The following is a 16,688-nucleotide window of genomic DNA, read 5'->3' as shown; positions in this document are numbered from 1 at the left end:
GGAAATGTTATGGTCAGCCCTAGATTATAGTCAATTATAACCATTTTCCACATAGTTGGCCTTGACTATCAACTATGTTTAGTGGTTTGACGGTTTAATGTGGGCAATGGGATCTAAAGTTAGTTAGAAAATGTGATTTAAATCACAACACACACACACACACACACACACACTATAGTATTCACACTCACTTGTACTCCATGTAGAGAAGCTGATGAAGAAAAGGAAGCATGTGTTCTATGGCAGCAAAGGACTTGAAGAAAAACTAAAGCATTGTCAGAACTCAATTCTCATTGTCCAAAATTTCCTCTTCGTGAGATTGGTAAGAAAAAGAAAAAGATGTCAGCAACATAATCAATATTGCCCTTTATCCACCACACTCAGAGTAAAGTGATGTGAGTGACTATGACACATGAGCTAAGGATACATTGACTAAAACTCTCGAGTAAACTTCTATCTAAATAGTTATCCATCACATCTTGCCTCTGTAAATATTTAGAAAGTAAACTTCAGGTCACTGTCTCCTTACTTAGAAATCAAATATGATTGAATATAACTGTTTGACAATATTTGATAGTTGAAAGAGTCCAGTTTGTTTTAAAGTATTAATAGTATTCATGATTGTACATGAATCATTGTCTTAGTTCCTTTTCTCTTGATGTGATGACGCATCATGACCAAGGCAACTTTAAATAAAGCGTTAATTGGAATTATGGGTCCAGAGGGTTAAATTCCATAACGATGCAGCAAAGATAGGGTAACAAGAGCAGCCTGGAGCTTCCACCTGGATCCACATGTAGAAGGTAGTGAGAAACGTACTGGGAATGGCAAGAGTCTTGTGAAACCTCAAAGCTCACCCATAGTGACAAATCTCCTCCAGCAAGAATACATCTCTTAGTCAGTTCCAATGACCAGGCATCAAGTATTCAAAGATTTAAGCCCATGGGGCCCAGTTTCTTTCTAATCACCATAGTCATGAAAAAGTAATATAATTCTTTAGATAAAATTGCCTTGCAAATCATATATCATTAATAAGAAATGAATAATAGGTTATTCTTTAATTTAGTTATTTGTATGTTTATGTGTGTTTGTCTGTATATATGGTTGGGTACCACTTGTGCACAATGCCCTCAGTGATAAGAAGAAGTCATTGGATCCCTTGGGATTGGAATTATAGATGATTGTGAGCACCATGTGGGTTCTGGAAGTCAAATCTGAGTCCTGTAGAAGAACAGCTAATTCTCTTAACCACTGAGCTATGTCTTTGGTCCAGGAGGCTATTCTTGTAGAAGGAAAAATCAAGAGTGATGAGCTCTCACTTCTGTTCCTTCCCCACCATTGTTACTCTTTTTGTTTTAAGCCACTGCATAGCACCAAGAAGTGTTTGATGAGCATGAAGTGTTGCCACTTCAGCCCAGAGTTCCATGGTCCACCAGCACAGTTCTGCTGTTACTCTCATAGTTCCTTTGCTAGCGACCCTGGGAAACAAGACAAGCCCTAGCACACCAAGCTAGGTGGCCAATTTTTAATTAAATAGGACATTTTGGGATTATATAATTTAGATGCCCTGAAGTTTCCATGCAATCCCATTTAGGTTGAGTGTAAATAATGGACTTAAGAGTAACTTGGTCAACTTTCAATTAAAGAATTGTTTAATCAGCTAATGTCTACGTTTGTTGAGTATTTGAATGCACTACATCTATGTCTGCATAACTCATCTCCACAGTTCCCCCGACATTGCTACTTGCATTAACAACCCTGCGAGGGTGACAGCCACAGGTCTTAAGTAATAGATCTATACACATTTCTCTATAATACAAAACCCATAGCCATTTTTCTCCTCGTACATAATTGCATAATCCAAAGGCATCACAAGAGCACATTATGGATAATGCCTGAAGTTTGCAGGCAAGGAAGGCATGGGAATACAAATTTGATTCCACCATAACAAGCAAAGTGAGATTTGAGGTTAACCTGTACAGGGCTATCTACCCTGAGCTGGCAAAACTTCACTTGCAGTTCAAGGATCTGGAAATGTAAGTATAGGAACTAGTGTTCCCCTGGGCAATGACTGAAAGACCAAAGTACAGAGAGTTTTACTTTTAAATGACAACTTGTCTTATTGGGGTCTTAGCCCATGTTGAGGACTGATCCAGGTACCTATGCTGAGGCCAGCATCTAGATAATCCAGGATCCTGTCACAGTGATCTCCAAGGCTTTCTCATCACCTCTTCTTTGCTGAGCCAGTGAAAGGAGATTTTGCTAGGCTGTGAACAAATCTTGTCAGCACGGGACTCCTGTGTAGCTGGCATTTGCCTGGAGTGCCTTCAATAGCTTAGGCCCCCAAGGAAACCTTTGCAGCTGTTGCACAAACTGCCTTCCACTGAGGTCACCAGCACACTTTTCCTGAGCTCCCTGCACAGTCTGCTGAAAAACTGACACATGTAGTATCATCTCTAAAAACAGAGAGTCATTCATTGTGAGACAGAACCACCATAAACTACAATGATCCACCAATATAAAAACGCTATATTGCTGATGCCTGAGGCCTTTAGCAATATGCCCAAATCAACCGTCAAAAAACCAATCACACAATTTTTCTATTTCTTAAATGCTGAGCTCTGTGTTAAGTTCAAGCCCTTCTGCATGAGCTATGCTCTCCAATTGTGGTCCATGTCTGTTTCTATTTTTAATCTGGCCCTGTATACTAATTTCTGATATTCTCCTGTATTCAATTTCCCACTTTAAGTACAGAGTGTTTCTACTGGTACTTGTTAGGGTGGAACCAAAGGGTGAATAGAGTAAATGCTCTCTAAAGACAGCCCAGCTCCTAAAGTGGACTGAGAGAATGGATGAGGCAGGATTATGCCTGCCTCACTTTTCCTTCCAAACTTCTGGGATGCAGAGCTCAGAGCACTACATGCATAGGGTTTGCTACTCAGGCAGCAAACTGAAAACAAGTGAACATCCCTCTTTTTCTACATTTGTTTTTATCTACCAATAAAGCCTTGTTATTTTGATAAGCTAGATAGTTCAGACTAAATAACATTGGAATCGTAAAAGAATTTAAAGGAAAATACAAGAACAATTCATTGATTAGGGAAATCTTTTAAGTATATCATCCCACTGACTATGTGGACTACAGATTATAATTTGGTTTTATAAATATTTCCCAGTCAAAATGTTCTCTGTGAACAAGCAGAAGTGATTTAAGATTATTTAACTTAATTGTTTTAAAAGATGAAATTCACACAATTTAAGTAGATGACTGTTCCTAGCATATCTTAAATACAGACCTAGAATCTCTGAATAACCCATGTCCTATGTCAAATCATAACGTGGCCAAGAACTAAATAACCTGCACAACAGACAGGTGCCCTTGGGCAACTCTACCTGTCTTTGGGGTGACTATCTCTTCCAGTTCAGTTATTTTGCTCAAGGCCTCTGTGATCTTTCTTCAGCACACATTTACTGAAGCCTCTCTGCATGTTGAATTAATAATCTACTGGAAGAAGCTCGTCAGCTGATTCATAATGTGTCACTCATTATCTCAAAGAGCTTCGTGTCCTGCCAAATACCAAAGGGTTCACATCTCATTGACAAAGGTCCCCTATTGCAGAAGCATGAATTAACATCTACATAGAGTAAAAGATCATCTTTCTTAAGGCGTCTTTCTGATTTGCCTCAGATCATTCCCTGAGCACAGCCACCTAAACCTTTTTTCAGACAGAATGCTGCTTATTATTTTGCACTGTGCTTTCCCAGCTCTGACAGCAATTCTGAATTGTCAGAAATGCACTGCTGTAGTTTAGATCTGAAACATCCCTCATGGCCCTTTGTTTGAACACTGTGTCCTCAGCTTCTGACACTGTTTAGAAAGGATATGGCTGGTATAGTGGGTCATTGGGAGAGACTTTCGGAAGCCATACCCAACTCTGCTACCTCTGTAACACTCTGATCCCTAATCTATAAAGATAAGAAAATAGTGGGTCATTGAGCTCCTGCTGCTCCAACTACCGTGCCATCTCCACCAAGATAACTGGCTGTATTCTCTAATCTGTGAGAGAAAACAATCTAACCTAAGTTGCCTCTATCCAGTATTGAGTCATGTACACAGTGATACACAGTGGCAGTCGCACAATAGGAAAAGAATCTTGATAGTGTGTAAATTTATGATAATTGTGCTACATAATAAAATATCACTGCAAACCACTAAGATGACTCAGTGACTACAGGTACTTGTTACACTTGACCACTCTAGTTCAATCCCTGGGATCCACAGGACAGAAGCACAGAACTGATTCTGACTCCTGCAAATTGTTGTCTAACCTCAGCATATATGTTGTGACAAGTGTGCTTACACACACACCAAATACAAATGAAAATGTCACTGTCTTACTGACATCTGAGATGTGTGAATGAAGACTGCATGATGTTTTTCTTTCTTTGAATTAGGAGCTGAAGCTAATTTTATGCTAAAAATCCGTCCCCTGAAGAAGTACCCTGTGGATCTTTATTATCTGGTTGATGTGTCAGCATCAATGCACAATAATATAGAAAAATTGAATTCCGTTGGAAACGATTTATCTAAAAAAATGGCCCTTTTTTCCCATGACTTCCGTCTTGGTTTTGGCTCATATGTGGATAAAACTGTCTCACCATACATTAGTATCCACCCGGAAAGGATCCACAATCAGTGCAGGTATCTAATGTTTCTTGTGAATAATAGTAAAAGAATCTTTCTTACGTTGTTTGTTCTAATATGAAGACTTACCGTGTTTCAAAATATTGTCTTCTTAAATAAAAGTTAAAAGTATTTGAAGAGGATCTTTCTTCTTCTCTGGAAACATTTAAGTTATATTTCCTCAAATATTGTTTATTTGCTTTTTGCCATAGGAGAAAACCTTACCTTTTACTAGTAATTTTGTATGAATTTACACCAATGAGGCTGACATACATATAAATACCTCTGGATATTGTATATTCCTCCTTTGTGGTTGCTCCAAATTTGTTGCTTTTAGGTTTGGCACATTTTATACTATTTATCATCACAATATTACACTGACATCTTACTATATTGTGATAGTGTATACTTGCATTGTTAATGATGTAACCAACTGTCTCAAAGATTATAGATCAAAAAATATGAATTTGATTCTAAATAGTACCTGCTTCCCCAAGCAAAGAAAACTAACTCCAGGCATGCAAGTTTATACATAGTACATCACTTGTTAAAATTTCAGAGAAATGACTCTGTAAACCTCTTGTCCCATAAATCATTTTCTTAAAGGAATTTTCTATTTCTATAAACTGCTCCAATCTTTTCACTCTACACATTCAAACTTGAAGAAATAGCTATCAATTAGACAAAATGGTATTGACTTATCTTTTACAGGACATTGAGAAGCCTTCTCCATTTCTTTATTCATTCATTCATAAGGTTTTCTGTGATCAGGTGTTACTTTGTAGCTTAGACTGACCCAGAATTCTCAATCCTGACACCTCCGCCTCCCTAGGGCTTCGGTAACATTATGCGGAGCTTGAACAATCTCCCTGAAGGAGAGCCTACCTGAGGAATGAGTCTCTTTCTGAGTTGCCAGAGTGTTACCAAAGTCATTCTCATAAGTTTTACTGCTCACTAATAGTTCCACAGCAAGCTTCATTTTCAAAATTAGTATGATATCTTTTTAGAAATAAAAATGCAATATGCTATTTAAGCTGAATTCCCCAATTATCTCCCTGGATGTATTTCTCATCAGCTCTAAGACCAACTGTGATAGAAAATTAGTACAAATTCTTAGGTTCCTCTTAAAAATTCAGCTGTCATTAGCATATTAAAATACTTCATTGTCCTGTGTTCATGAAATACATAGAATCTTGAGTTTTGAACATCAAACCTTATAGTTCTATATTCTACTCACAAACATTAAGTGTTCACCAACATTAAATTCTCCAGTCTTACAGACTTTCTGTTATAAAAATTTCCCCACCCATTTCTTCTTACAGCAACTACCTAATCTGACTGTTAATAGTGCTTTGAAAATTTTAAGGAAGCACAGAAAACTAGATTTTGAACTTCCTTTTCCCACACAGTGACTACAATTTAGACTGTATGCCTCCCCATGGATACATTCATGTGCTGTCTCTGACAGAAAACATCACTGAGTTTGAAAAAGCAGTCCACAGACAAAAGATCTCTGGAAACATAGACACTCCTGAAGGAGGTTTTGATGCCATGCTTCAGGCTGCCGTCTGTGAGGTAAGTTAGTTTTGCATACTGGGTGCATAAGTGCTCAGATGTAGATGAGAGGGCAAGAGTTTTATGTTCTAGTTGATTTGTGGAGTGGAAACAGTGTGAAGAAATACATTTAAAAAAATTTAACTTCTTATCACTATTGAGATTCATTTTGCTATATGCTGGGATAATGGAACCAGGTTGGGAAACAACTATAGAGAGAAGATGAGATTTAACAAAGAGAATGCTTTTTTCTTGTACACACCTTAAGACAGAGTCAGAAAGTCTTGTGTCCCACTCCTGTCATGTCATTTGGTTTTATTCTTCCTTCAGTGGACCATGTGCCCCTATAGTCAGGAACTAGAGTGGCCAGATGATAGTGAAGGAGAGAAGGGTAAACAAATACTTAGGCATGCTATTTTAGAGACAGTACATCATTCAAGCCCGACAATGTTTGTCAATTCAAACATATCGTTTACTTGAGGTAAAGACCGCAGTGAGATCCATGTCATTGTACAAGGTCTAATTACATGTTTATTTTAAGAGTCATATTGGATGGCGAAAAGAAGCTAAAAGATTGCTGCTGGTGATGACAGACCAGACATCACATCTCGCTCTTGACAGCAAATTGGCAGGCATAGTGGTGCCAAATGACGGAAACTGCCATCTGAAAAACAATGTCTACGTCAAATCAACAACCATGGTAATGTAGCAACAGCCTTTCCTAGCTATAATGACCTCTTAGGCTAAAATTAAAGTTAAAATTGTCAATTCAGCCACTCTTGTCCCAGGAAATTACCTAAAAGCAAGTTGCAAAACCAAGATGGACCAGGAACCAACACCTATGGAGCAGAATACTCTACAATTACTGGTTGAGAAAGTTGATGTCTGAACGTCACTGATACTGTCTAGTATCTGACTCTGACAAGCTACTAAGAACTGTAGAGGTTTTTTTGGTTTTGAGTTTTTATTTTTTTTCAAATAAAGTGATAATAAGGGCTTATTTTCATGTGATTCAGAGGTCTTATAAAGAAAGAAAAACAAGGCTTTGCTTTGTGGAAATAAGCTACTTCTATGAGTTTGGTATCTATAAATAGAATAATAAGTAATGAGAGAAATGGAAATGGCCTGAATAATCTTCAGAATATAATACTAAATAAACTAAATAAAGATCATGAGAAGCATAAAACAGGGCAGGCTTTGTGCACCCACATGGCTCATTTTCCCTCTGCCACACATTTTTTTGTGTAGGGCTGCTTGAGGGATGCAAGTTGTCTGAATTACTTCCCAAATCTTAGTATAAGATTTGAATCATGTATTTAAATGCCACATTTACCACCACATTTCCCCTAGCATTAGCTAACTGCAGATATAAAATTAAAAAGGGCAACAAGATATCATTTGTGTATGATGTTGACAGCACTTTACTTGCAGACGTTTGAAGAAAACTGACAAATTTCTCAATTCACGAGCTCCATTGCCTAGTACCACATAAACTAGGCATGAGAGTTCATGCCTCTAATTCTAGCATTCAGAAGGTAGAGGCAAGAAGATCAGAAATTAAATACCATCTTCAGACATATAGCAAGTTCATGACCAACCTGGATGGAGTAGATTCTGTTTCAAACAATAAAATAAAATATAATAAATTCAATCTTTAGAAAATCCAGGCTTCAGAATAACTCTAGGGGTATCTTTGAATTTGCCAATTCTCTCCTATGTAGCTATATTTCTCTTCTGTTATTCATTTCTTATCTAGCTTCCTTTCTAGTTGGCATCATTTAATCTAGGTTAGAGATCCAATGTGTTTCTTAGCAATGGAAGAGGAAAAAGAAGGAGGAGCTGCTCTGTTCTGAAACAGGAAAGCTTTTTAAAGGATACATGACAATGGCATGATACCCAAGTCCTGTTATTCTACCAAAGTCTTGCAAAGTTACTGACATCATGCCTTCATCGGTATACTTAAGTTGATGTTGTGGCTCGTCCAGGAAGGAACTTTGGGCAAAAATAAGGTGCTGTCATTATATTAGACCTAGGTTATATTTTATAACCTTGTGAAGACACGTCTGTATATTTAGAGGAATGACTCTAGCATTTGTCACTCTTGTAATTTATTGGGTGTACTTGATAATAATTCAAAAAATGCCTTCATTTAGGGTTATCCCAGATTTGTATTCTAAAGAATCCTCCTGTTGAAATTTCTCATTGCTAGCCACACTGACAAAAAACAAAAAGAACAAAAGCAAAAAGAGCTGGTGCATTGGAGTGACTCCTTGTTTTTATGCCCATGTTTAAAATGTACAATGAATGACTATGAAACCTGTGTGTCTCAGGCTACCTTGATCCCAACTCTAGGCATATGTCTACCCATTCTGACTATCAAGTACTATGAAAGAATTCTAAATTTTGTATCAGTTAAGGAAGAAATCAAATACTCTGATTTTTAGCCTCATCTCCAAAAATCATTGCCAGTAATTATACTAGACTTTTGGCCCAAAGACTTTAGACTGTCTTATATCAAGGGAGATAAGGGATTAAATGCCTGTTGTGTTTCTAAATCACAGGTCCAAAGTTATACTTTTGGGTTATAACCGTTTCAGGAAGACCAATGTAACCCATGCTAATCACAATAACTACACACTGACTGAAAGCACCTTTGCAAACACTTTGCACGCAGCGTGAAATTTATGATTACAACTCTAAACAGTTACCATTATTACCCTTTTATTTACTGCCAATGAATGAAGCAAAGTTAAGAACACAGTTGGTTATTTTAATTCATAGCTTAGCTACATGAGTTAACAAACTTTTATAAAGTTATATTTATTTCAGCGCTCTTTTTTTTTACTAAAAATGGATTTTTCCTTAACATTCAAGGTCACGAATGCATTTATAACTAATATGGCATCATACAATTTCCATTTAAGCAAAGACTCGCAGTCCTTTAATAAAGAAATTTGTTTAGTAAAGAAATTTAGTTAATTATTTTTGCTGCTGTTGATTAAGAAATGGGCTCCTCAACATCAAAAAGTGTTAAGTATACTTTCACGTCTCGGCATGTGTCTTGGATGCATTAATAAAAAGACATTCTTTGGTGCTCCAGTATTTCTAGAAAGCTTGAAATCTTCTGCAGTTTTTATGCAGTTTTTAGCAAATGTTGTTTTTATCTTGTGGGGTTCTAAAACCAGCAAAACACTTATTAGCAGATGACTGTACTATGTGCTTTAAAACTTAAAACATGCTGAGAACATTTTTCAGTTATTTTATGAAACCCCATTTGAATGCTTTACATGTTCTCAGAAAAGTAGCCAGGAAATGATCTCTGCAAACAATACCTAACTGAACTTACTCTTAATTGAAAGCAAATGTTACATGCAGAAATCACCTAATCCAGGACCACAGGAACCTGGCTCTGCTTCTTTAGAACCTCTGGAAAGGGATTCAACTAGTGTCTAAAAAGATGTTTAAATTTCATTTACAAGATATAGGATAAACTACCTTGCTAAAATTAAATGTTTGGGTTAAAACATTTAAGCAGAAAATACCTATTTCCATTCTTAATTCCACCATAATTCTGAGAAGTGTAAACTAGTATTTCTATATGTCTTACTCACACAGAGACAGGACCTTAGATATTTTAATCCTGTATCCTGGTCACATAGTTTGCCAGTCACCATCCCTTCCCTATAATACGTGAGATGCTTGTCTTGTAAAGAGACAGGGTTTATTTTGATCCTCAGTTTGGCAAATTGTTGTCCATGAAAATTTGTCCCGATCACATGACTATGGTAGCAAAACTGCTTACCTTACAGCCAGGCAGCACTAGATGGAAAGAGACCCTACAGGGCATGCCCGTTGGCCTCAAAAATTCTATCAGTCAAAGGTTCCACTGTTACCCACTAGCTTCACGGTGTCTTGCACCATGTGGGCTGTTGAAAGACATTTAAGATCCAAATAAAGGGCAGAACTGGCCGTTGCAGAGCTGGGAGATGTAACTCCAGCATCATTGCTCTGTCCAGATCACCTGTTCTTGATTTTCTTTGGGAGACTTAACTTTTAAGAGGACGTTTTCATGCCAAAGACATTTTAGTTATCATAGTACAGAGGAAGGGATACTGCTCTTTGGGTAGTCAGACATTGTGGTTCATATTCTCTATTGCATGGGACACTCTGTACAAACTGTTTTGCATAGGACCCTCTCTACAGACACACTCAAAACAAAGACATTTGTTCATCCCCAAATGTTGGTAGCCCCACTTTTGCCCAGCCTGCCCTTTGAGGTTACCAGGATCTGCCATGTGCTGAAAACCCAGGCTTCTGAGACAGAAGTAAATGGACAACATATGTTCCAAGTTTTCATCTCCAGATGCCTTCATTATCACACTGTTTCCAGTTTGCCTACCTCGCTCTAAAATAAAAACTCACTAAAAAAGTGAAGCTTTCAATATCTCATTAGAGTTTTTAAGCTATAATGAGTTTACAAACTCTTAACTCACCTTACTTCTTGCATTCATTTTACTTAGAATGAAGAAAATCTTTAGTACTTTCTTTGCCCCCTTGGCTATGCACATTATTATAATTCAACTGTATTTCCAGCACAGTAATCTATTTGACTGCAGTAATCTATTTGACTGAAAGTGTTCCCCGTTGACCTCTTTTCCCTTCTGACATTTATAAGTCCCTTCCCACAAGCTTAATGACTTAGCAATACTCCTGGCATGTTTCATCCCTTCTCCCTTTGCCTCTGAAATGCACTTTATCTCCATTAATTATTTTCAGAGTTTAGATAAGCAATATGTAATGGGTTGGAAGGCGGGTGGGGGAGGGTAGTATGTGCTAGATTCGAGGAGTCATGACATCACCAGGACAGGGCAGTTGAGAGGGAGTATGTTCTACTAGCAGAAAGAAAAGATCTATAAGATAAAATGCTTAAAAAATAAAACACTTCATTGAGGAGAGGTGAGGAGGCTTCAGAAATGGCCATTAATCCATAGCCACTTGTCAACAGTGGTTTATTTAAACATGTGTTAGACATTTATAATCTAAAATATCTGCCTTGAGGTACTTGGGATTTTTCTTTTAAAACAGATTTCTCTTCAGAGGCAATAAAACAATGTTTTTTTAAAGCTTAAAAGTCTGGTGAACCTTTTCAGTGAGCTTCTAACTAATTAGAATGAATATTCTAGACTCACACTTTATATAATTTTAGTTAACGTGACTTCCTGTTTATGGAAGGGGAAAGGAATTTAAAAGGCTCCTAAAGCTCCTCACATATTCAAATATTGACTTTATGTGAATGAAGCATAAGCTAGTTAAAAACATATGAGTTTTTTTCTTATTTTAAATGAAATGTTTTTAAAAGTAAGAAGAGTAGGTGCTTGGCAAACTGTCATTATTTTTTGTCAAAGCAAAAATATTTTAAAAGTAACTATTACTATTAAAATAATATTCCCAATGTATCTAGATTGGTCTTGCTTTTTACTTATTCCCTGTAGCTTAACTGGTATTACGCAAACTGGCACAAATCTATTTTAAGGCCATGTACTTTATTAGGAACAGGAATAGGAATTTGGCTGGGCAATTTATATTTAGGTGGTATTTTTTTCTATTACTTTAAAGTTACATTCCTAAGAATTGCTTTAGGCAGAATTTTTCTTATGCAAGCCCATGTACTAACACTTTTTGGGCCTCTTCATGAATTGGTTTCATATCACATCTAAATGCAACTAATGAAAATAAATACAGAGTATTTGCTCTGATGTCTCCTTCAGGCTGAGCCCAGGGTCTCATATGTGCTAAGCAAATGTTCTAACACCAAACATACTTGCTACCCTAGTAGTATTTTTTAAAGGCTGTATCTTTGTCCATATGTATAAATTTAAAATGTGGGCCACAGAACATTGGCTATACATAAGACTAATAATTTACTTTTATTACTAGGTGCTCATAGTTTCCAGATAAAGAAATTAGCATTGGCAGGTGTAACCTGGTACAGAAACTATAGAAAACTTGACCTTGACCTACTTGAAACTAGGTAGGCTCGTAACACAACCCTCGGCTCCTACAAGTAGCCACAAATGCATATCTAGAGGCCACAGAAGTGGAGTCTGGCATTTCTCTGGGGGATGTCTAATTATGAATCTATTGTGTGAGAAATTTTAACTCTTAGAAGAACATTTGAAAAGAAACAATAATAGTGTTATGCCTAACTATATAACTGTAAATAGCAAGTTCTGGAGTTGTCGATCAGGAGGGTGAAATGGGAGGGCGTTGCTGAGACTTGAAGCCAGGATTGTTTGCACACTAGGCAAGAACTCTACCATGAACAGCATTCTTCTCCTTGAACTAGAGTGTATTTCCTTTTCTAACTCATCCCTAGCTTTCTAATAACCACCACCACCACCACAAAAACATACACACAAACAAAACAAAACCAACAAACAAGAAAAGCTACACTTAGTTTTTCATGCTTTATTTACCCAGGTGAAGTGTGTTCATAGTACACCTAAAACCAAGCATAATAATAAATATGTCATTAATATGTACTCTGTGGAATATGTTAAAATAGAAATCCTAAGTGATGTGAGAGTATCTACTAAATATATCTTTCTAATTTAATGTAACATTGTCATCTTTCCAATTAACCAGTGACTGTAAAAATAGATCTCTGCACATGTTGCAGGATAGAACCGAAAGTTTCTGTTATCCAAACAAAAACCACATGGTTTCCTACTTGTAAAGAGAGTTTATGTTATGTCAGGAGTCAAAGCAGATGCATATGTGCACAAACACACACACACACACACACACACAAATGTGTTCACAGATGTGTGTTTACTTACACAATGGGTGTGTATATATCTACATATGTGTGTATATATACATATGCATATACATATACACACACATACACATACACATACATATACATACATATAATTACACCTCAGATCTTGCCCAGTTTCACCTCAGAATGCACTGTCAATGGCCTGTCTCTTCTGTTGAGTATTACATTATCTTCCAGTTACATCTGTTTCCATCCAATGTTAACAGAGCTCTGATCCTCCCTTTAGTGTGTGAATTTGACCCACTTTACTTTTCTAAGTTGTAGACTTTTATGGAGTTCTGCTTGCAAGATATCCTGACTTCATTCATATCGGTCTTGCATTTGAAGAGAGTTTAAATGTTCCTTGACTGTCACAAACAAGTGAATGTGTTGTTATTCTAAATCACATGGAATTTTTTTCCATACTAAAAGTCTGGAGATGGATGAGACTGAGCTGCTGAACTTTACTCCCTTCTTTCCTTCATTGTGCATTACAGGAACATCCATCATTAGGTCAACTTTCCGAAAAGTTAATAGACAACAACATAAATGTCATTTTTGCAGTTCAAGGAAAGCAGTTTCATTGGTACAAGGTATGTTCACATCTGCAATATCAAAGTTAAAATGCTTGGATTGGTTAAAGTGAGGGGAGTTTTCAGAAGTGGAGATCTAGACTCCGGAATTGTGATACACCACGTAAATTTAATGATGTCTCAATTAAGGTGAACTTGATAGCATCTTATGTTAGCACTTAGGTGTGTATTCTGTCCATGACACCTAGAACTATTACATGTGGGCACTGAAAACTGTATGAGGACTATACTCAATACATACAGGCACAGCTTGACACCCAAGCTGCTACTGAATGCAACAATAATGGGAGACTGCTATCAGATGGAGGTTTTTATACTCCAACTCTGTGTCTTTCCTGCTAGTACCAAGGTCCATGGCCATGTCGTTAAAATAGGCTAAGACTGGAAAATAGCATCTGTCCTTTTTTTAATTTGTTTAATTTTTTTGAGGAATTTCATACATGAGCACTGTAATTACATCATTCCTACTCCCTTCCTCTCCTCAACTCCCACATGCCCCCAACTCCCTCTCAAATCCATAACCTCTTCCTTATTATTGTTAAACACATGCACATATATGCATAATATATGCATAATATATATATAATATGTCCTGCTGTTTTAGTGTTGCTCTTATGTTCATGTGTTCAGGGATGACTTGGGATTGGATAATTTACTAACACCTGTCAGGGACTCTTCCCTAGAGAAAAGTGATTCTCCTTCTTCATAGCCTTTGACTTGCCTGAAGCTTTTTTCTCTAACACTGGGTCCCCTATCTATCCATGTTGGTATGTCAATTGGTACCATCATTAGTCAGCCATATTGTTGAGATTTCATGGGTACAGCTTCACTTTCATAACTAGAAGACACTACCTCAGCACACTATCTGGTTCTTTCTTCTTATAATATTTCTGTAAAAACACACTTTTTCCTCCTGGCCCCAGGCTCCCAGAATAATGACTCTGATACTCAGATATTTTTACAAATACCTAGGTTATAAGCTTTGGCTGTTCCTAGATTAGCACATAATTTAATATCCCTTTTATTCTAATCTAAGTTCTGCCATGTGGCTGTTCTGTAGCTGTTCAGCTCCCACATTCTGATCTCCTCCATGTTCCCAGGCCAATCCCTGCCTGCCTCTATTCCAGAATCCTTTCCACCTGCCAGATGTCCCACCTTTTATTCTTTTCCTATAGACCATAGTGTTTTTTGTTTGTTTGTTTGTTTTGCTTTTTTATTAACAAATAAGACAACCATGTGGTACACAAGAGATTCTACATCATTCTGTCCCTTCATCCATGATTTTCCCTGAGCCTTGAGTTTAGGAATTGTATTGTAGATACGTTGGTTTTTCAATGGCACCAACACGCGTAGCTTTGGTCTAGATTACGAAGCAAAGGACCAGCAGAAGCCATGGAAGTAACTGAGTCAGTCAATGGCTTGTACATGAAAGTAGTTTCTGACGTTGTCAGAAACTTTGGTATATGTGAGGCTCACAAGCAAAGCAGACATTGTTGAGCAATAGCAATCTGGAAATGCCATGTAGCTCACAACAGAGAAGTGTGCTGTGCATGGGGCGTTCCTGTCCTTTCAGTCTTTGAGTGTCTCTTCCCTTTCTTGTTTCCATGAGACCATGAGACCTTAGTTGTCCTCTCTTCACTCAACCTTTGTCTCCTTTACAATTTTGCTTCTCCTTCTACTCTCAGCTCTGAACCTCTCACAGTGGCCTGTCTGCTTCACCTTCATTTATTCATTTATTTATGTATTTAACCCTTTGAGCAGCCACATTTTCTTTTGATTTCAACAAGTGCTGAAACTCATTTCTACCTTCTACAAAGCTGATGTTTCCTTCACTAGTTTACTTCATACCTAATGACATTTCTATCAACTGAAAATGCATCTTTAAGTGTATCACTACTTCCTTAAAATCTATGATGAAAAAATGTAATTCTCTGCTTCCACAAATGTGCACACATACCACGGAATCAATCATCTTTTAACATAATAGGAAATTGATATTCATATGACTTAGTTCTGGCCCAAACTGAATGGTTAAAAGCCACTAGAAAAATGGCACAAGCAGCTGCTGTTTGGTGCGTACCTATTTTCAGATTCTGAGCTTAAAAACATCTATTCTTCTAGTAATTTTGGCTCCATATAACAAGGGAAGAATTGTGAACATGCTTCTTTTAAGATGAGCAAACATTTAGAGAGGTTAAAAGCTTGCCTAGTTTTCTAATAACTCAAAATCTGGGCTCTTAACCTCTAGACTAAGAACTGACCTTCAAATTCTATGCAGTTTTTTGTGTCTTTTGCCTCCTGCTTCTCTTTTGCTTAATGTTTCTTCATGTGTTATTGGCACCAGAATTTCTCCCTCCTTTTGTAAATCTGCCATTGACTGATAACACACAGAATTATAATTATTAACTGACTTGTGAGCAAAAAAATGAATCACTGGGCTCTCCATGCCTGGATTCTGCTAGAGTTCCAGGTGCCCCTGCTGTGACCTACTCTTAGAGGGATCGTTTCATTTGGTTGGTTTTTTATAAACCATGTTTATCTAGTTTATAAACCAGCATTCCATGCTATCTCCCAGGTTCATTCTCTACCTGGCTACATAGAAAATCCACTGAAATCACAAAGATATCCACAATGCTTCCTAAAGTAAAATATTATGTTTTTCAACATTTAAGTCTCCTATATGGCATAGGAGACCATATGGCCTCTGTCCATCTCACTGGCCTCATTCCCAACTGTTTCCTGCCTTGCACTTTTCCTTTTAGGTGTGCATCTAATTAATTGTTCTGTGCACATACACACTCATCAGGCTGTAACTATTTTTGGTGTCCTGGTTCTTGGTCTCTATCCACCCCAATCCTAGAAGCCATTCTTCCTCATGACCAAGACTGAAATGCTTGCTGTTGTTTCTCCTCGTAGTGCCTGGGCATACCTCCATTGTGTCGTATGTATTGTGCTTTGTGAAATTGCTCCTAGAGGAATGAAACTATGTGGCCTAGTAATTCAACATCTCAAGTGTTCAGTCAGAGTGTGACAC

The 16,688-nt window shown here is 37.3% G+C and overlaps 1 protein-coding gene across 2 annotated transcripts in view; it reads left to right on the top strand.

Moving 5' to 3' along the window:
- The window catches only part of Itgb8 (integrin subunit beta 8), an 83,264-nt gene that overhangs the window by 44,693 nt on the left and 21,883 nt on the right, over positions 1–16,688 (top strand). For both annotated transcript variants that reach the window (XM_063262164.1, NM_001401817.1), the window contains 4 exons: positions 4,456–4,702; positions 6,094–6,259; positions 6,780–6,938; positions 13,559–13,654. In XM_063262164.1, coding sequence (XP_063118234.1) covers positions 4,473–4,702; positions 6,094–6,259; positions 6,780–6,938; positions 13,559–13,654 — 651 coding nt within the window. In that variant the 5' untranslated portion in view covers positions 4,456–4,472. The remainder of the gene's footprint in view (positions 1–4,455; positions 4,703–6,093; positions 6,260–6,779; positions 6,939–13,558; positions 13,655–16,688) is intronic.

The sequence above is a fragment of the Rattus norvegicus genome, chromosome 6 (assembly GCF_036323735.1).
Source record: "Rattus norvegicus strain BN/NHsdMcwi chromosome 6, GRCr8, whole genome shotgun sequence".
Lineage (NCBI taxonomy): Eukaryota > Metazoa > Chordata > Mammalia > Rodentia > Muridae > Rattus > Rattus norvegicus.
This window is presented reverse-complemented; position numbering and strand designations above follow the sequence as displayed.